Consider the following 21,930-nt stretch of genomic DNA (forward strand, 5'->3'; position numbering starts at 1 on the left):
TAAAATATGGGTAAGCTATCAGAAACAAGGGTAAAAATATACGAGCCAAACTACAATTTACTTATTTTTTTTCTTTATAAAACAGCTTTACAAACACATATTTTGATGATCTAATTATGTGAAAAACGATCACTTTTTTTTTGACAGCTTTGATGCCAAAGTTGCATTATACATCGTGGCTTTGTGTTTCTAATGATGCATTTTCTATTAGAATTTAAATAATTGATATGCTAATAAATAATTAGTCCCTTTTACTTTATTTTTTATTTTTTATGTCATTTGTAAATTTAAATAATTTTTTATTTGTTAACTAACTCGAAAAAAGAATGTCGCCGACAAATGGCAGACGTCGCCGCGGGTGATGGGACGACGGCCCATTACACAGCCCGGCCCGGCTGGCACGGCCCACACGGCCACACCTCAATCCTCAATAGGCGCACGTGCGACGCACGCATCTCCCTGTACAAAACCCTAGCCTTCCCCATCCTCGCCTCCTCCTCTCTCCCCCCGCACCACCGCCTCCCCTCCTCTCCTCTCCTCTCTCCCGCCGACCAGGAGAAAGAAGGAAAAAGAAGAAGAAAAATCCTCTGCGATGGCGAAGAAGAAGGAGAGGGCGGTGAACGTGTCGGGGAAGCCGCGCCACTCGCTCGACGTCAACCGCGCCAATGACAAGAAGGGCGCGGGCGGCGGCGCCGGGGGCGGCGGCGGCGGCCGCTCGGCCGCCACGGTGCGGCGGCTCAAGATGTACAAGATGAGGCCCCTCAGGGACCGAGGCGGGAAGATCCTGAAGCACGACCTCCAGTCCAAGGAGCTCCCCAACACCCGCATCGAGCCCGATCGCCGCTGGTTCGGTGAGGATCCCAGCGCCCCCCTCTTCGCTTTCCCCTTTTCTTCTCTAGTTGGGAGTTAAATGATACTAGCTGAGGAGAAAAGTGAAGCGAATTCGATTCGGCTAGTAACTCGGCACCTAGCAGTTAGCATGGCTCGTATGCACCGTCGAATTGGTGTCTGTTTGGTACTAATTTTTGTTGATTCAGCTAGTAACTCGGCACCTAGCAATTAGCATGGATCGTATAGACCGTCGAATTGGTGTCTGTTTGGTACTAATTTCTGCTGGAATAGTAGCTAATGATTGTACAAGTGAAATTTGTGTGGTATGACTTATGGAAGTGCGCGACTCAATGTGCTATTCAATTATGGTAGGGACAATTTGCTGGTTGAAACCTTTTCGAAACGTCGGTAAGGTATGCTTGATTGGTGGTTATGGCTTGATATACGATCAAAATGCGTAGATGCCTTGAATGAACATTTCCCTGTTGCAATATTTCTACTTCCAGTTTGTTCCACATTTGATTCCGGTGACGTAACAGCAAGTCTGCAAGTGTGCTTATTTCTGTACTGCTCTGCTCTTGCTACTTACAGGAAATACACGAGTCGTTAATCAGAAAGAGCTTGAATTCTTTCGGGAGGAACTCCAGAGTCGGCTTTCCAATAACTATAATGTGATACTGAAAGAGCGGAAGCTTCCACTGTCACTACTGCAGGATCATCAAAAGGTACAACTTCTTTTGGTCATTAGGCTGTCGAAAATGTTGGGTCTTCAATCTATTTTGGACATTGAAGAATTAAGTACTTTTGTTAAAATACATGGTGCCTTCCATTTTAACTGTGGCGAAGTGCTCTATAGTCTACTGTCTATATCAGTGTACCGTATGTTGCACTTATGTATGTATGTTTGCCCCTGTTGATGATACAGCAAGCTAGGGCGCATCTTCTTGACACTGAACCTTTTGAGCATGCATTTGGACCAAAGGGCAAGAGGAAACGCCCAAAACTAATGGCTCTTGATTACGAATCTCTATTGAAGAAAGCTGATGATTCTCAAGGTACAGTTTGTATATATGTACCCAGTACTTTAATCGCTTAATATTTTTAGTTATATGTAATTACTGATATTTATGAAGAACACAATTTCCTTTAAGTTTGAAATCCTATTTTGCAACTTGGACAAATTTATCTCATGTACATGTTGCACTCATATTCCAAAAAGATCTTCAAATTTTAATTTGCAGGCCTCCTGGCCATTTTGCTACTTAGAATCATTAATGATTGTTGTAGACTATTCTTGGCCTTGGGTATTTCTTATTTTCAGAAGTCAATTACATGAGCTTGTATGCTGTTATTTATCAAGAATACCACTATCAATGTCCTGTACTCTTAGTAAAATGTTGAGTTTTATAGGTGCATTTGAGGATAAGCATGCTACAGCGAAGTTGCTGAAAGAGGAAGAGGAAGATGGCTTACGAGACCTAGTCCGGCACACAATGTTCGAGAAGGGACAGAGCAAAAGAATTTGGGGTGAACTCTATAAAGTTATTGACTCTTCAGATGTTGTCGTGCAGGTAAGTGTTGTGACATTTTGTCCTTGCAAAAAATACTCTCACTCTGTCAAACCATCCAGACATCTTTGGTGCTTTTTTTTTTTAAAAAAAAAGAAGTGGGCATTGATTTATTTGTTGATCCTATTGTTTTGCACAGGTGTTGGATGCCAGGGATCCAATGGGTACTAGATGCTACCATCTGGAGAAACATCTGAAGGAGAATGCCAAGCACAAACACTTGGTATTCTTACTAAATAAGGTATTGATAAGTTCCACAACAATACACAGTGCAAAAGACGGACTATTTTCATCCTTGTATGGTGGCACATTGATGAATGATGGTATACATTTTTTAGTGTGATCTAGTACCTGCTTGGGCCACAAAAGGATGGTTGCGCACTTTATCAAAGGACTACCCCACCCTAGCATTCCATGCAAGCATCAACAGTTCATTTGGCAAAGTAAGCTAGCAGAATCCTGAAGAAGTTCATTGTTTCACCATAAATGACCCCTTACGCATTTGAATCTTTTCCAGGGATCACTTCTTTCAGTGTTACGGCAGTTTGCACGCCTGAAGAGTGACAAACAAGCTATATCTGTTGGTTTTGTTGGATACCCCAATGTTGGGAAGTCATCAGTTATCAACACGTTACGCTCCAAGAGTGTAATTCTCTTTTCTTTAACCGGCTTCACAGATGACATCTTTTTGGTGAACTTTCTGAGTATTTTGTTTGTATACTATATCCATAGGTTTGCAAAGTGGCTCCAATTCCTGGAGAGACGAAGGTGTGGCAGTACATTACTCTGACTAAAAGAATATTTCTGATTGACTGCCCTGGGGTTGTGTACCAAAACAATGATTCAGAAACTGATATTGTTCTTAAGGGCGTGGTATGTATCTGCACTTGTTCGTTTTTGTCTTCACTTTTTAGTTAGATTGCACAAAACAAAGCATCTAGTAAAACACCTCACTATATTTTTTTTCACCTTGCCGGTACTTTTATGTACGACAGATATATATAATGCATTTTCGCAAACATTATTTCAACATAAGAGTTAGAGATGGGCTTGCTGCTGCTATCTTGGTCTGAGGTGGTATAGAAGTCCCATGGGTAGCTTTTACCCTGGACAATCTACAAGACTATAACTATTGCCTATCTGTCCGGTTGTCCATTAATGCTTAAAAAAAATTCCAGTAACACCCAAGGCAATCCAAGGATAGTGTGGATTATATTTTATAGTTGTTTATTGCCCTTCAGATATTTTTCTGTGGTCACACGCTGGAGCACTGCCACTTTTGAAGCATATATTTATATTTATATGGATGTCTATCCTAGTTGATTACCAGGCATTTTAAAGATGCTACGTTTGTGTACTTATCTAGATGGGTAATTTCATTCATCATGTATTTGCATTTGTTGTCAGGTGCGTGTGACAAATTTGGCGGATGCTTCTGAGCACATTGGTGAAGTTCTGAGACGTGTAAAAAAGGAGCATCTTAAAAGAGCTTACAAAATTGAAGACTGGTATGCTTCTTTTAACATTTAGTTTATGGTTTCATTTTAACAATTGTTCTATATAGATATGAACATAACGCTTATTATTTCCACACAATGCGTTCCCTATTGGATAAGTATGTTAGTATTTGGGTTACTTTTCTTTTCTCATAAATCTGAACATTAAGACTTGGCATTTTTTATGACACTATTCTGTTAGTTTACTCATAGCATATTTGCTCTCTTTTGATAAAGTATATCCATGAAGAGGATGCGCTTGCTTGTAGTTAGCCTTGTGATGCTGTTGTGCATGGAAACAATTAAACCATTGGAGACAGCACATATCTTATGTTGGATATGTTATCTTTCTGCAGGGTTGATGATAATGATTTTCTTGTCCAACTGAGCAAGACCACTGGAAAGCTACTCAGGGTATGGCTTTAGCATATATGTTGACATGTTGTCAGTCATGTTTCTATCAAATATATTATTCTTGTGGTGAGGCTTTATGAGATTGGGGAATTGGAGAATTGTAATTGTATACTGATTTACAGTGTTTTACAAATTTTAACAATATAATGTGTCAATAAGATGGGTTAATTGGATCCATGCCATTCTAAATATATGAACAGCTTAAATTAACCATCTATAGAAGATTCTGAGCAAAAAAAAACTATCTTTAGAAGATTAACCAACAATTTCTGATGGTGCTTACACTTGTGGTTCACAGGGTGGGGAGCCTGATCTTACAACAACGGCCAAGATGGTGCTTCATGACTGGCAGAGGGGCAAGATTCCCTTTTTTGTGCCTCCACCACAGCAAGGTGAAGATAGTCCATCTGAAACAGCTGAACCTGTGGAGAAATCCGATGAGGAAGGGGTGAGCAGTGACAGAACTGCTGCCGCCATGAAAGCGATAGCGGGAATAATCTCATCACAGCAGCAGATGAATGTTCCTTGCCAAAAGGAATTTGGTGTAACTAATGAAGATAGTGAAGTCGCGGAGCAATCAGAGTGATCTACAAAAGGCTAGGAACCCTGCATGATAAAGAACAGGGCACAATTTTGCCAAATACCTAGAGATTTTATGAAGATTTGGTGTCTAACAGGAATGTTACGATGAATGTTACGATCGTTCAGTTCACCGGTGCGTTCTACTGCAACGAAAGAGCGTTCACTGCAACGAAAGACTGGAATCAAGGGTGTGGGACTGGGAAACTTCTGTAACTTCATATATTGTGTGGGCCTTTGTTGTAGACCAGATAGAGTGTTTTGGTAGCTTAATATAACCATTTTGTTCCAACTGTACTTGAAACAAATTTATTCCGATACATTAATTCCGCAAAGTCGTTCGTATTTGTATGGGGTCAAAAGTGAAATACTCTTTTGTTGACGGTTTACCTTTTCGTTTCACCTGCTTGGCTGCTGCCTGAACTGCCCCTTGCTTATGTATGCATCCATATGGGCCACAAAATATTGGTTTGTTATCGTTGGGCGGACCTAACCATTGAAAAAGGGAGGAATAAGTCTATTATCCATCCCTCAACTTTACGTCGAGTTTAATTTCCAATCCTAAATCATAACACAAAAAATCTTCACCCCTATCTTGATAAAACCGTCTGAATCAGGTCCCATAACAGTATGGATGGTTGCTTACGTCATCCTAGTCACGGAAAATAAAATGTTACATGTAAGTGATTGAGAGGATGAGGGAGAAAGGGTAGTTGTTCGGGCTCCCACGTAACAGTGCTGAGGCTGCCACCAGAGCCACCGCCACCCGAATCAATCCTAACGAGCGCCCTTCGAGGACTGCCTCGCCACCGTTGGCTGCCTGACTACAGTGAAGCTCACAACTAGCCGGAGGAGCTTATCAGTATGAAGATGAGGTGAAGAGAAGAAAGGATGTGGAAAGTAGAGGGCCACTTTGCAAGTGAGCCCACATGTCTTAAATTTTTTTTTACTGATTATGATGACACGTCAGTAAAACCAACCATCCATACTATTATGGGATGGGACCTGACTTGAATGATTTTATTAAGATGGGGTGAAGATTTTTAGTATTGCGGTTTAGGGATAACAATTCAACTTGAAGTAAAGATGAGAAACAACAAGTGGACTTATTCAAAAAAAGGATGAAGTGTTATGAAAATTTCCAACTGACGGAGTATAATTTCTGTAAATGTAGCACTATTTTTTTTATCTATTCTAATTTTGGTCATTGCTATGGGTTTAGGGTTCATAGGGGGTATAAAATTTGGATTTCTAATTTCTTTTAGCATGGTGTCGTAGTCAACACTAAATAGTTGAATTAATAAATATGAAAATTTCTAATTAAACTGGCAATACGACTAAGAATTGTTTATGAAAAAATAATATCATTTATGTAGGTTTCAGACGGTTTTCATCCAAAGAAAAATGTTTTGATGCTCTGAAAGGGGAAAAAAGGAATGTGTTTCTTTAAGACACAGTACAAGCATAGACAATTATAAAACACGCACCCTCACTCTTATAAACATACACACAAACACCCTACCTGTATGAGTGCCTCCAGAAGACTAGACCGCTATCAACGGGTGTGTCGCTTACCGCTGAAAGAAAAATTAGCCGTAAATGCGAGCACCCGTGTCAGTCGTAAGTCTAAGACTTGAATTCGGATGAGATGGTTCCACCACAAGGAACCTAACCAGCTAAACTATGTCCACTTCATGGAAATGTGTTTTTTTAAGAATTAAAAGGAACTTTTAATAGTTCAAAGCGCTTGGCATGTACAAGTTCACGATTTGGAAGATCATAAGTGCCACATTTCAAATTGTGAAGTTTAATTTGCAAATTTCAGAACCATCCTCGTTACCTTGTCTTGGTGGGTTAATCATGACATACATGGCGCAAGGAAATCTTTTACAAGAACTATTTGAAACTTCATAGTTATATACTGTCGGATAAATACACACAATGTTTAATATTGTCGTGACATTTCAATCCTTTTGAAGTGGCCAATGAAATGGATGCGGGAACACACACTAAATCTTTAGAAGTATCTAAGTTCTTGAAGTTTTTCTCATTCTGGTTTCGTTCGTAACTTTCTTAAAGTTAAAATAGTTTAGGCTAGGGCTGAAAGGCTCGATCATCGTTCAAAAATTGCAATTTTTGCTAGGCAACCTCTATTGTAGTTGCATGGTACTTATTCTATGCTTCATTTTCTCACACATTTCCAAAGCTGTGTATACGGGGCTTGGATCTCCTGGAGTTGGCCTCAACTGCACTAGGTGGATTTCAGTCAATCTTAGCCATTGTTTCTAATCTATGGTAAGCATCATGTTTGCTACAACCGTTTCATCCACTTAGCTCTTCGTAAAAATCATCTTCTTTAGCGGGGTCAATAATAACCCAATCATCAAGCCGGGCGGTGCCAACTCAACATAGAACATTAATTGGGTGACACCATGCCAAAGAGAAACCATGGTGGTCAGGCCTAGGCCTAGAGCATGAAGGAGATTAGTAGTGCAGGACCGCATACAGAAGTCTCCATGGACATCTCGATTGATCACGATTAGGTAGGCTAGCTGCTAGTCATCACTGAAAACTATTGGAAGTCCCATTCTTTTTAGCAACAAAATATATATATCATCTCAACTTGTCTCTTGCATCAAATCCATTGGCTCGCACAGTACTATGGCGCTATGGCAATTGGCAACACTAGATCCATGGGGTTGCCTTTTGGTTTGGCAACCAATGCTTGGGCCTCAGAGTGTCTTGCTTGGACGGTTTGGAGACTTTTGAGGCGCTCTAGGGCAGGACGATTCAAGGTGCAGAGATTGGTGATATAAGGACGGAGATGAATGATACGAGAAAGGAGATGAATGATGTGAAATTGTGGAACAATCAAGTTTGTGTGAAAAGAAGTGACAATTAAGATCCGCTGAAATCCATCTCGTGGAGTTAAGGCCAACTCTAGATGATCCGGACCTATGTATACTACTAAAAAATCGAACACGAATAAGTAGGGTCTCAACATGAGCCCTTACCTTTTGTGCTAGCATAGTTGCCAAAATTAAGAATCCAGACGATGCATATCATTCAGTCAATGTTTAATGCATATCCCATATTAAACAAGTTTCATGGTTCTCAATGTGTGCGTTATTCATAGGAATTAAAAGAGGAACTTCAAAATTGGAACATAGCATGGCACAATCAATTTAAAAAATGAGGTCGTTGGACAAAGTCATGCACCGATAGAGGCTGTGGCTCATGCAATCTTACTAGCAAAGGTGAGACGAATAACATGAACACGGTAGCGTCGATAAAGAGAATGCTAGAGTGTTAGCAAGCCCAATCCTGTCAATTTAGTGGCCTGGAGCGAAGCTAGAAAAATGGGCCCTCTAATACAACTATAGTAATGTGCATTTTGGGCAACATGATTTCACTCTAAATTTAGAAATAAGCAAGTGATTTATGAAAATTATGTCATACTAGATTCAATTCAACGTTATAATAAAAATGAGTGCTGGTAAATTACCAAGATGAGAACTAGAGAAAATGACTATTCACTGTCCTAGTTGCACAGCTGCACCGCAAGGATCCCTAAATCCTAAATCAAAATTTCAGAAATTAGAAGAGGAGCAATTGGGAGTAACATTTTGCATCCCAAAATTTAAACACATAAACTTAGCATACATCAAAGGGGAGAGCAATTGGGTACCTCCTAGTCTCCTAGAATTGAACAGAGAGATCGGATTTTTGCATCCGGCTGCCAGTTGCAGTTTTGCCGCCGAGCACGACGCCGTAGACATGTAGCCGCGCGCAGTCGTCGACGTAGCATTGCGTAGCTGAGACGCGGCTGGAAGGGCGGCGAATAGCCGAACAGGCGACTGCGAGCGAAGGCGAAGCAATCGGACGGAATCACGGAAGGAAGCCAAATCGACACAATTTTTTTTCCTGTACGTGTGCCTCTTCATCTACTGAGCTAGTGGGCTTCCTAATTCCTATAGGCTATTATGTTAGCATATATGGGGTTGGGCCCCCATCACTTCGCGGGCCCTGTGTGGAGGCCCAGCTCGACCCCCTAGGGCTGGGCCTGAGTGTTAGCTCAGAAGTCCCACGAAATAGAATGTGACATGAGCGAATGGTGGTGGCTTGGTGGAAGTCGACGAGGAGATAATAATGATGGGAGGTTTTGGCGAATGGCAGGCGGGTAATTTTCTCTTAATTTAATGGGCACTTCCATATTTCATTCGCTTAATTCTTTTGGGGAAGGCAAATACCACACCACATGCCTTGTGTAAAAGGATGGACAGACTCTTGTTGATATTACTGGGGAAACCGTGTAACAAATACTCATTTGGTAGAATTCATCTTGAAATTTGTTAAAATCACCCAATTGAAGAGACAAAATAGTGGGCCGTTCATTAGTTTAGATGAAAAATCTGGACTCTTGAGTAAAATTCGCATAGTTGCATGACCGGATTTAATGTGAGAACGAAAAATCCCGCGTCCCCCCAACGAACCCAAGCGCTAGAGAGAGGGAAAAAAAACCTCTCGCCGTCGCATGCACTCCCGGTTCGCTTTCCCTGCTCCCCTCTCTTCTCCTCTCGCGTCGTGCTCGTGCCTGCCCCCTTCCCAGTTCCCTCCCTTTGGCTTGGTTTCTCTCACCAAATGCCAAAGCCACCATGCCTTCTCTACTACTACTACTACTACTACCCCTCCCCACCACAACATCCCGCAGCCCCCCCTCCCCACCGCCTCCTTCTCCCTCCTCTCCGTCCCCCCCTTCTCTCCCCCCCTCCGCTCCCCAAAACCTAACCCTAATCTCCACGCCTCCCTCCCCGCCGCCGCCCGCCGCTGCGGGGGCTCGACTCCACCCTCCGCCGCGGTCCCTCCCGGGGGACCTCGCGTGCGCCCGCGGCCGCCGGCTCCTCCTGGTTCTCCCTCTTCCTGCTTGCGTCTCTGCGCGCGTGGGGGCGGGGGCGCGGTAGGGTTTCGGGATGGACCCGCGGCGCCCTCCGTCGCGCGGGGGCGCCGCCGCCAACGGCGGCGGGCTCTCCTACTCCACCCTCTTCAACCTCGAGGTACTGCCTGCTCTCTCTCTCTCTCCCTCTCTGTATGTGCGTGCTTCGGTGGATGGTGGTTTTGACGCGCGCGGTAGTGGCGGTGTTGGAGTGGGGGGCGCGTTGTGATTGGGGTGGGTATTGGTAGTGCTCATTGTCGCTGGGTTTTGGAGAATTCTCTCCGGGCGCTGTATCATCACTTGGTTGTTTTTTTAAGCCTCAGTTCGATCGAGGTTTTAGTTGTGTCTCGCGGGATTGGGAGCTCGTTAGTTGTGGGCTAATGCAGGTTACTTTGCATCGGTGTTGCGATCGTCTGTAGAAGCCGATGCCCCGTGCTACTGTTCTGTTGGTTAGGACTCAAATAAGTGTGTGCCACATAAGTGTTATGCTGTTTAGCAGTATCTAGTTGTTTCCTGAGACTGGTTCAGTAGTTTGCTAGATCTTCATGTAGACTTGGGCTACTTTAGTGGCTTCCACCGATCAAAGTTTCGTGTGTTTCAGATAGTGACAGAGTGATACGAGTATCGTGATCATCTGTTGTGCCATTCATGTCGCTAATCAAATGTTGATGCCGGTAACTTGGTCGTTATATTCATGCAACATTTCCAATATCGCATGCGCGACGATGATGACCTTGTTTTGTTGCGATTGCATGCCATTTCTTTTTTCTGAATTTAGTTAATGCTATGTTTCGTTCATAGATGAGTATTGTCAGTTGCTGGCATCATCTGTGTATGTTCCTGTGTTGTCTGTTGTGATTGTGGTCTGCATGGCGTGCAACATGCTGCTGCACTGTTATCATTGTTCTGGCAGTTTTGTTGTTTTTTTTATCGCTGTTCTTTTATTATTTTTCTTGATAAGTATGGTCATGCATAATAAAGTTTTTTTTCTTGACATGTGTGATCCTTGCTTCGGGTTTAAATTTATTTTATTTGATAAGGTTATGAATTGGGGGCCTGCAAGGGTACATTGGTTTACTACGTAATCGCATCTTTTATCTTGTCATCCTTTGTTTTTGATACTACTATAGTGTTATTGTTGCTTGTCTATCCGTTTGGTCTATATGGATGCAGGTCTCTTTATTTGTCTTTGGTAGGGTTGAAAATTATATATAGATTTTGTCATTGTGAAGCATATGTCTTCCCACTCATGTTAATAATATGGTTTACTTTAGTTGAATTTACCTCCATTCTGATGTCAAGTTTTTACATGAACTGCTGATGCAGCCTTTGCTGAACTTTAAGGTCCCCTTGCCGGAAGATCTTGATCGCTATAGGCGTAGTAGCCCAAATGGGAGTATGAGTAGCCAAGGTAAAGGCTATTTAAAAAAATCCACCTCCTAGCATTGACACTCCATCAAATTGTGGTCTTGCCATTTCTTTACATATATCTACTTCTGTGTTTGTTCTGCTTACCCTACTTTTCCTTTTAGGTCAAGGGTCCTTGTCAGACCAGTATAATGGAATTAATGATGCTTCCCATGGGCTACATCGGAAGCGCAAAAGGAATCTGGATGGTGCTAGCGATGATGATGAGGTAGATGCCTACAGTAACCAAATAACTGAGGAGCACTACCGTACAATGCTGAGTGAACACGTTCAGAAGTACAGAAGGTCAAAGTTTAAGGAGGATGTTTTTAGTTCTGATCCTCCTCAGGTGATAGTTCCTCAGAAACACAAAAATGGTAGTGCAAGAGTTACAAAGTACAGAAGTGATACAAGGAATGTTGCAATGTTGGGTGGGGTAGAAGCCACAGCTGAGTATAATGGGACAAAATCTACTAATGCATATGGTGGTTTCAATAAGGTTGTAGCTTCACTGGATTCTTCCTATTTAGATATGGGAGATAATGTAAGCTACAAAATCCCAGAAGGGTATGATAAGTTGGCACTATCCCTTAATCTACCTGTTTTTTCTGACATACGTGTCGAGGAAACTTTCTTGAATGGCACACTAGATTTACGCACTCTAGCGGCAATGCTCAGTACGGACCAAAAATTTGAGACAACCAATCGTGGTGGATTAGCTGAACCTCAGCCACAATATGAATCACTCCAGGAAAGGGTAAAGGTGCAGAAATTTTCTCTTCAAGTAACTGAGGATCCCTTCGCAATTCCAGAAGGAGCAGCTGGGAGGATACGGAGATTTATTATTTCGGAATCCGGCAGTTTGCATGTTCATTACGTTAAAGTCTTGGAAAAAGGAGATACATATGAGGTTGGTTGGACCTGTTCAAATATTGATAGCATGCTTTTGTTTTCTATATACTTAGCAGTTAACCTATAAATGCAGATTATCGAGCGTAGTTTGCCAAAGAAGCAAATAATAAGAAAGGATCCTTCTGAAATTGCAAGAGAAGAGTCAGAAAAGACTATTAAACTTTGGCATGCTATTGCTGTTAAAGGCATTCCTAGGCACCACAGGAATTTCATGGCTTTGCTGAAGAAACGGCAAGTAGATGCTAAGCGTTTTTCTGAGAATTGCCAACGGGAGGTATTGCACTTCTCTATCTTGTTGGCTATTTTGTAGTTTGGTTCACTCTAGTTTTTGATCTTGCTGAGTTAATAGCAATGCTGCAGCTTTATTGAGTTTTGTGTTTAAAATGTCCAGGTAAAGTTCAAAGTAAGCAGGTCACTGAAATTGATGAGGAGTGCCGCCATACGTACACGGAGGCTGGCTAGGGATATGTTGATATTTTGGAAGCGAGTTGACAAGGAGCAGGTTTTTTTTAATCTCTTAAGCTTATTGTTTTTTAGTTCCACTGAAACCAAATTCGGAATTATTGCCTTTTATTTTTTTTCTAAACAACAGTATATGGGGCTGAATACTATTTAAATACTTAAACTTATGAGTTGTATATGGCTATGTATTTCAGTTCTTCCAAGCCACTGAACTGAAACCAAACAACAGTATATGGGGCTGAATACTATTTAAATACTTAAAATTAGGGGTTATATATGGCTATGTATTCCAGTCGTTCCAAGCCACTTTAATTTCTATATACATGGTTAAAACTTAAAAATTAGCACCAAGTATTGTATTGTTTTGCATAGCACATGTTTTTCTTTTTGCTGATTTTTCTTATGCGATCTTATGATGGGAGTTATATATCTTTTTTTTTTGTCTGTTTCATAGTATGAATTGAGGAAAAGAGAAGAAAAGGAGGCGGCTGAAGCTTTGAAGCGTGAAGAGGAGCTACGTGAAGCAAAAAGACAGCAACAGAGGCTCAACTTTCTCCTATCCCAAACTGAGCTTTATAGTCACTTTATGCAGAATAAGGCTGGTGAATCAGCACCATCAGATGAGGCATCTGTCCCTGAAGAGGATGAGGAAGATCCTGAGGAAGCTGAATTAAAGAGAGAGGCCTTGAGAGCTGCGCAACATGCTGTCTCCCAACAGAAAAGGATGACAAATGCGTTTGATAGTGAAACTGGGAGGCTTCGTCAATCATCTGACTCTGGTATTCCAACTGATGATTTAGCTAGTATGGAGCCTAACAAGATTGATCTATTACACCCGTAAGTTCCACTCGACTGGTTTGGTTGTCCTTGTTCAGAATTGAGCATGTTAGAAAGAATGAAAGGACTTCTAACACTGGTTTCTTTGGGGTTATCTTATTTTCAGCTCAACAATGCCTGAGAAGTCGTCTGTGCAGACACCAGAATTGTTTAAAGGTGCACTAAAAGAATATCAGTTAAAAGGTTTACAGTGGTTGGTTAATTGCTACGAGCAGGTACACTGTTAAAAAGTTAATGCATCTGATCATTTTCTGTGACTTCTCTGCTGTTTCACTTCAATATTTTCTATTTCTTGCAGGGATTAAATGGTATTCTTGCTGATGAGATGGGTCTTGGCAAAACCGTCCAGGCTATGGCATTCTTAGCACATTTGGCTGAGGTTGGTGAATTTGCCCTTTCTTAAATCCATGTTATCTTTCTACTATTGGATTAATACCCAATGAAGCAATCTCTTTTGGCCTTTGTGCTTGATCTTGGTTGATTCATGATTTATCATCATGTTCTATTTCTTCCTTTAGAAGCATCACACAATGTGTAATTTATAGGTTCAAATATTAACACGCGTGCCAAGCTTTTGATATAGACATGTACACCATGCAGGACAAAAACATATGGGGTCCCTTTCTTGTTGTGGCTCCCGCATCTGTTGTGAATAATTGGGCTGAAGAGGTAATCAGGTTTTGCCCTGATCTAAAGATACTTCCCTATTGGGGTCCTGAAAGGATGGTTCTTCGGAAAAACATCAACCCCAAACGTCTTTATCGAAGGCAAGAAGTATTTATTATCTTCATTTGCGTTCCTTCCATTTATAGGCGCGTAAAACTAAACATGTGAGTTTTGCCCTTTCTCCACAGAGATGCTAGTTTCCACATTCTCATTACAAATTATCAGATACTTGTGAATGAAGAGAAGCTTTTGAGACGTGTTAAGTGGCAATACATGGTTTTGGATGAGGCCCAGGCTATTAAAAGTTCAAGCAGGTAACAATTCATCTTGCAAGTCCTTTCATTTTGTTGAAAACCAAAATTTCATGGCTCATGCCTGTCTTCATTTATTCATCTGATATTTTTCCTTCGTTGAGACTCTTATCTGGGAATTATTGTATTTTATCTTTTCCTCCCTCTGCTGCAGCCAGCGATGGAAGACATTACTGAGTTTTAACTGTCGAAATCGCTTGCTTCTCACTGGAACACCTATACAGAACAACATGGCTGAGTTATGGGCGCTTCTTCATTTCATCATGCCTACTTTGTTTGACAGCCATGAACAGTTTAATGAGTGGTTCTCAAAAGGGTACTTACCTACATTACAAATTATACATTCTTTGTTTTAGTCATTATCTTTATTGCTTATATTTCTTTGGCCTGCCAGAATTGAGGGTCATGCCGAACATGGAGGTGCTCTGAATGAACATCAGCTTAGTCGACTGGTAAGATACACAGCCCTACACTGAACGGAACTTTTATGCATGTTATGGTTTAGTTAATCTTTTGAATAGTCTTGTTTGAGACTGACGTGGAATTATAATGAGGGCTTGAATTCTCAAATACAGTACATGACTAAATGACAGATGCTCAATTCTCCTGTTTTGGACAAAGTTCTGTATAGCTTTGGTATATTTTTGAGATTATATAACTTGTTCTTTTTCTCCACAGCATGCTATTTTAAAGCCCTTCATGCTCCGTCGAGTTAAGATTGATGTCATTGCAGAAATGACCAAAAAGAAAGAAGAAATTGTGCCCTGCAGATTGAGTTCTCGCCAGCAAGTCTTCTATCAAGCCATAAAGAATAAAATATCTCTTAACGAGTTGCTTGATGGAAGTCGTGGCAATCTAAATGATAAGAAATTACTTAGCCTGATGAATATTGTGATGCAGCTCCGGAAGGTAACATTAGCACAACACCTTCTTGCATGTGATCAATTTACTTGACTTAATAATCATTAAGGTCCCTTTAGCAATTTCAGCTAATGTTTACTCTGTTGTTTCTCATTGGATTTCCTCCCAATGTGTTATGTATCACATTTAGGTCTGCAATCATCCAGAGCTGTTTGAGCGCAATGAGGGGAGCTCTTACTTTTACTTTGCTGACATCCCGAACTCACTTCTTTCTCCTGCATTTGGGGAATTGCAAGATGTGCATTATGCAGGGAAGAGGAATCCAATAATGTTTGAGGTATAATTAAACATATGGTCAGATTTTTCTGTTTCTAATTGGCGTACTTGCAGTTACCTTATGTATTCTCCTTAATTGCTAACTAAACTGATAGGCTTCTTTCTGAACCTTTTCAGATTCCAAAGTTAGTCTACAAAGGAATCGTCTCGAACATGGAAATGCCTGTGCGTGGTTGTGGATTTCTATATGGATCTTTCAACAGGATGTTTAATATATTTTCGCCAAGCTACATCCATCAATCAGCTTTTCCAGAAGCTATCTCACCAAATAATACTGTTCTGTTATCTGGTGCATTCGGTTTTACACGTTTAATAAATCTCTCCCCAGTTGAAGCTTCTTTCCTGGCCACTTGCTCATTATTCAACAGACTAGCATTCTCAGCAGTGCGATGGAACAAGAAGTACACCGATGAACTTGTGGATGTATTCCTTGACTCAGAAAGTACTGATCTTGAGTCCACTCATAATGATTTAACAACAGTTCGTGCTGTTGTTCGCTTGTTGCTTTCACCTACAAAAGCAGAGTCCAGTTTCCTAAGAACAAAGATTGAGACAGGCCCGAGTGATAGCCCATATGAAGCACTAGTGCTTTCTCACCATGAAAGGCTTGTGTCTAACATAAGACTTCTTCGTTCAACATATGCTTTTATTCCACCTGCTAGAGCACCACCGGTAAGTTCCTTTATTTTATGTGATGACTTGTTTTCCCAGTTCTATCATTTGTATGTTGCATCAGGCTGTGTATGGAGTTGTCTTACAGTATTCTTAGGCTACTCTAGTATTAAAAGTATTCAAAACTTCCATATAGTGTAGGAAATGTATTTATTTTATCTACACAAGCTATCAATGCTCAATTGGTGCTACTATTGAATGACTCATTACCCTTTTCTTTCGTTTCAGATAAATGTCTGGTGCGCAGACCGAAATTTTGCCTACAAGTTAACTGATGAGATGCATGATCCATTGGCCAAGAAACTGGTTCTGGGATTTGCTCGAACTTCTGAGTTCAATGGCCCTAGAGAACCAACCAGCCCTCATTCTCTGATAGAAGAATTACATACTGATTTGCCATTCCCCGAGCCGATGCTACAACTGCCATATAGGATATTTGGGTCATCTCCACCTATGAGTAACTTTGACCCAGCTAAAATGCTTACAGTAAGTGTTCTCTAATTTCCTCTGTCCATGATGCTAGGGTATTGCCTATTTAGATTTTTCTTCATCTGCACAATTCTGTCATTCATAGTTGTATTTTTTTTTCCCAATGAACTGCTCAATTGCTTTGAAAAGCTCTAAGATTTGTGTAGAATATAACTTTATCATAATAAGTTGGTTCAAACACCTGAATAAAGGACAAATTGTTTGTGTTTTCATTAATATGCTTTTAGCTGTACCAGTGAGTTCTTTTTACTAACATGAAATGCTCAATGACAGGATTCTGGGAAGCTCCAAACCTTAGATATACTGCTGCGGCGCCTCCGAGCTGAGAATCACCGTGTGCTCTTATTTGCTCAGATGACTAAAATGTTAGACATTCTTGAGGTAGTACTGGTCACTTCATGCTTGTCCACTTTACACTTAAAAGTATAATACCACCATAAGGTAATTGAGTTTTTTCTTAAAAAAAAAACTAAAACAAGTGACTTTTGCTTGCGCCTTTTACTCATAAGTGATATAGAGATTCTCTAAGTGCCTGGAGATAAGTTGTTTTATTGCATACAACTTTAGATATGTTTTTGGCATTCTGCAAGTCAACAATCTTTGGTCAATTATCAGATCTCAATACAAAATACTTTATGCTTTGAACCGAAGCATGTTTTGTAATATTTACCATTAGACACTGCATATGTCCTATACTACATGTAGGCCTTACAATATAAGAATATTCTTGTAGCATTAGGGTAGTGTCATGACTTCAATATGTGAGTCTTCGCTTAGCATATCATCTTTCAGGAGTTTTTAGTTTCCATTTCTTTTGCTGGCACTGTGAATTGCATCAACCGAAAAGTAGATATTGGAGTATTTTTCTTGTATTTTTGCTCACTAAAGTTGAGCCCCTTTCTAACTACTCAGCAATTATGCATTGCTATTGTTCTAGGACTACATGAACTTCAGAAAATTCAAGTATTTCAGACTTGATGGGTCATCGGCAATATCTGATCGACGTGACATGGTCCGGGACTTCCAGAACCGGTATGCATTAGTGGATAAAGGATAATGTACAGTAAGATGATCTAACGCCATGCTATTCAAACATGGCTTACCTGAATTTTCTTCTCTGCAGGAACGATATATTTGTTTTCTTGCTAAGCACAAGAGCTGGGGGCCTAGGTATTAATTTGACTGCTGCTGATACAGTTATTTTTTATGAAATTGATTGGAACCCAACACAAGACCAGCAAGCAATGGATAGAACACACAGACTTGGTCAGACAAAGGAGGTAACTGAAGCTTCAGTTATAAATACTTTATCTAATCATAGTACTATAGCTTATAGTGTGCTCCTCAGCTACGTATTTCTTTTGGAGCATTTTTCTGCCTTTTATGGCAACTCTTTTTAGTGATGCCCCTCCTTTTTTTTTTTGGTTTGACGTTGGTTAGCTCAAAACTGAACTAACCAACGTCAAACATTTGGAAACGAAAGGAGTATTAAATAGCACTGGCACGTCACAAAATAGCTCAACTCTTTTTAGCGCATTGTCCATTATCTATATTTATAAATTATATAACACTATCATTTGAATTTTGGAATGAAATATGTGGTAGCTCATTTCCTTGTATTTTCTTTCAAATTGGTATTGTAGGTAACGGTGTATAGACTTATATGCAAAGATACAATAGAAGAGAAGATATTGCAGAGGGCAAAGCAGAAAAATGCAGTGCAAGAGTTGGTCATGAAAGGAAAACATGTCCAGGATGATCATCTGATGAGACAAGAGGATGTTGTTTCATTACTTATTGATGACACACAGATATCGCACAAATTAAAAGAAATATCAATGCAGGTATTTTTTATACTACTTCCATCTTTTATTTGGCACATCGCATTGTTTTCATCTAGTCCACCCATATACTTGAAACGTTGACAGCATACATGGATGACCTAGATTTGAGATGTAAGAACTAGATTTATAATCGAACTAATCTCCCTTTGCCTACCAATCAGTGGCATGCTTTTGTTCATTTTTTCCCCATTTAGTAACACCTGTTTGGCATATGCTATTCAAACTCTTTGAATAGTTGCAAATCACCGTGTTATTAATGTTCTCAAGATGATTGGGAAAATCTATCCCCATTGGGACAATAAACCAACCATAGGGCCCACCCCTTATTAGATTCAGTGCAAAAACCTTACTACTTTTATTGAGTTAAGACTTGATTCATGATTGGTTGATTTCTGGTTCTGCCAATTATCAAGGAGTTTATGTAGTGTATTATTGAAAAACTTAAGAAAACAACCTCAAAAAAGTACGAAGCTTATTTCTCCTGTTTGTTTTTGAGATTTTGCCTAGTTCATTTTATGGTTTGCATTAGAAAACGTATCATCATGAAAGCATTTGGAAACCTTTCATTGGTTTATGGAAGAGTTTGGCGACCAACTTTTTTTCTTGTTGGTATTGTACTATAACAATTGTTACACATGTCATCTTATTACATGTTATTAGGTTTTACATGCTGTAGAACAACAAACCTTGAATTAAAATTGCTGCAGTAATATGGCAAAAGATGAGGTTGTTTGAATTGGTTTCTTAATAGAATGTCCGTTGAGTTTTCGTTATAATGAAATATTGAGTATGGCATGGAATGTCAACATGTTTTATTTAATTTCAATGGAAAAAAGTCGGGTGACAATGTTTTTCATTTCTATTTACCCTTTTAGGCAAAGGACCGACTAAAAAAGAGGCGTACAAAGGGCATCAAGGTTGACAAAGAAGGAGATTTGATGCTTGAAGACTTGGATGATCAAACTTCAGGGGCTGCAGAACATGATAACACATCAAGCAAAAAGGTGAACACAAGAAATGCCTCCAAGCAATGAGTTAGCTATTTCCATAGTAGAAAATAGTCAGAACAATCTGCAGTTTCCCGAATGATTGCTGTCTATCACAAATGCACACAAAGTCATTGAGACATTAATTTAAATACACAGTACACAATCTTGAATTTCAATTTTAAGCTAAGTAGAGCGTAAAAGTTCAAATTTGTGGGGCTATAATTTTCACTGCTTGAATTTGATAAATTGTCCATGTTAAACTCAGTTGACAGACCTCTATACCATATACAGGAGCATGTACTCCTATATATGAGTTTGGTGTTAGGCTATATTGGTTAGCTCGAGTTTGACTTGAATTATAACTCATCTCTATAACCTGTGCATTTAGAGGAAGAGTACTAATGCGTAGGTTTAATTAGACTTGCAACAATTTTTTTTTATGAAATTGTCATCTTTGCTTCTGTAAGACCTTATCACCTTGAGACTTGGCTGTTCTTTTATAAACTAAACCTGTTTAACAGTTCTGGTTGGTAGGTTTCAAGCATTGGAAATGTGAGCCAAAAAGAGATATACTTATCCCGTTTTAAGTTTTTGATGTGAGCTTTTACTCATTTCTTACTACCAAACTTTTTACAGAAGAAAAGCTCCCAAAAGAAGCTTCCAAAGTTGCAGGATAATGGTAGTGTGGACAAGAATGCAGAGGCTGAAGGCGGTGAAGTGGAGGATGAAGATAGTATTGCAGCTCCTAGGCCTAAAAGATCGAAGAGACTGATGAAGAACTTGAACGAGGACAAGGAACCAGAACAGGAACCAACGACTGATGGTGACAATCCGGCAGAAGCAGCTGAGAATAACATATCTCCTGACGATAATGATACAGAAGAGGCAAAAGATCGGACTCCTTCAGCCTAACTGACAAATTAATCGGATAACAAACACAGGGTGCTAAATGGCAAGGCTAGTGTGATCTATCCTGCCCGATTTATGACATGGGCACGACAGATTGCATGGTTCATTGTCAAGAGGAATAGTCGTTGGATCTTCCTGAAGGTGTCACACAGTTCAATAAGTGTTTATGTGCACATCTTTTTCGGAAGCCTGGGAACTGGGTTAGTTGTATATTCGATTGTGTTAGAAGGCATCAGTGCAGTGGCATCGGTTGCTGTTAATCGTGACATGGGCGAATCCTCTAGCTGTTGCTGCGGATGTTGGAATTGTGGAGACCTGACCGCTGATATCTGTGATGCTGGCTGTGGCCATTATGTAAATAATCATGAAAAATATTGCATCACATATAGAAATAATTTTGCCGTGTAAAGAGAGTAGGTGACTATATTAACCATAAGTTTTGTATTGATAGCTGAAAGAGAACATAGCAGGAAAGCTGCTGTGCTTCCAAATTGGAAACATTTTCGACCATTTATGAACGTCTATGCTAATCCCTATGCTAAATTGCTAATTGTTATATTTTATGGTCAGCATAGATTTGAATGTTGCGAAATTTTGGTTTGGCAATTGGTATCATGTGATTGCAAAACAGAACCAGCCATGCTTAAGGAAGTAACTACAAAACATGCTTAAGGAAGTAACTACAAATCAGGCGTCTGATTTTTTAAATAAAAATAAAAAATCGGGTGCTTCATTCCCTGATGCTGGCGGTACTCCCTCTAATCTTTTTCTCTGGTTGGCTATCTAACACACGCAAGACGCTATATGGATGTGCATAAATTCATATATGGCTTAAGCCCATTTTATATGCTTATCTTAAGCTATTTCTTAGGTCTTTAAGTGAAATTTTCTTCTAAATTAATTATCTAATTTATAGGTTCTCATCGGAAAGTTAAATGTTTTGGCTGATCAGCCAAAGTTGCCTTCTTCAATTCAGCCAAAGAAAATCCATCGGTTGGTTTGTTTTGCTTAAATGGTTCGAAGAAGAATTTCTACGACTGGTGGTTGTAGCTCCTAGCTTTTAGCTCTTGTATATCCATGTATATCTGGCTGAAAGCTCTCAGCCTAATCAGCGAGGCGATGGGCTTTCGCTGAAAAGCCTCACCTCAAACAGCCATCCTATGAGGCTAATAATCCAATTTGACCATTATACTCATTGTAATTAAATCTTTATAATAATATCTCATAGAATTATATTTTGATAAGAAAAATTGAACGTTGTTTAACCATTTATAAAAATTTGTTTCACCACTTCGTTAAATGTTCCAGCTTACTCAATAAAAATGTTTCAAAAAAAATGCAACATTTTGAATATATTGACTGCAATACTAGCAATCATTGTATGAAGCATTGAGTCCCAACGAGTGAGACATAA

The 21,930-nt window shown here is 40.0% G+C and overlaps 2 protein-coding genes across 2 annotated transcripts; both read left to right on the plus strand.

Annotated features, from left to right (window-relative positions):
• The first annotated feature begins 461 nt into the window (after positions 1-461).
• LOC4332852 (nuclear/nucleolar GTPase 2-like) lies at positions 462-5,277 on the plus strand. The gene is made up of 11 exons (NM_001402156.1): positions 462-851; positions 1,423-1,556; positions 1,757-1,886; positions 2,242-2,402; positions 2,539-2,640; positions 2,738-2,842; positions 2,917-3,045; positions 3,132-3,272; positions 3,807-3,907; positions 4,252-4,309; positions 4,608-5,277. Exons 1-11 carry the CDS (start codon positions 593-595, stop codon positions 4,893-4,895), a joined length of 1,608 nt encoding a protein of 535 aa, NP_001389085.1. The 5' UTR covers positions 462-592; the 3' UTR covers positions 4,896-5,277.
• A 4,292-nt stretch (positions 5,278-9,569) lies between these two features.
• LOC4332853 (chromatin-remodeling ATPase INO80) lies at positions 9,570-21,059 on the plus strand. The gene is made up of 22 exons (XM_015775989.3): positions 9,570-9,942; positions 11,148-11,232; positions 11,354-12,138; positions 12,214-12,414; positions 12,532-12,642; positions 13,057-13,439; positions 13,546-13,654; positions 13,738-13,818; positions 14,040-14,206; positions 14,294-14,419; positions 14,571-14,732; positions 14,811-14,868; positions 15,095-15,325; positions 15,468-15,614; positions 15,731-16,285; positions 16,514-16,771; positions 17,048-17,155; positions 17,712-17,806; positions 17,898-18,054; positions 18,418-18,618; positions 19,494-19,622; positions 20,244-21,059. Exons 1-22 carry the CDS (start codon positions 9,859-9,861, stop codon positions 20,517-20,519), a joined length of 4,509 nt encoding a protein of 1,502 aa, XP_015631475.1. The 5' UTR covers positions 9,570-9,858; the 3' UTR covers positions 20,520-21,059.
• Positions 21,060-21,930: the final 871 nt, after the last annotated feature.

This window comes from Oryza sativa, chromosome 3 (assembly GCF_034140825.1).
Source record: "Oryza sativa Japonica Group chromosome 3, ASM3414082v1".
NCBI classification, from domain to species: domain Eukaryota; kingdom Viridiplantae; phylum Streptophyta; class Magnoliopsida; order Poales; family Poaceae; genus Oryza; species Oryza sativa.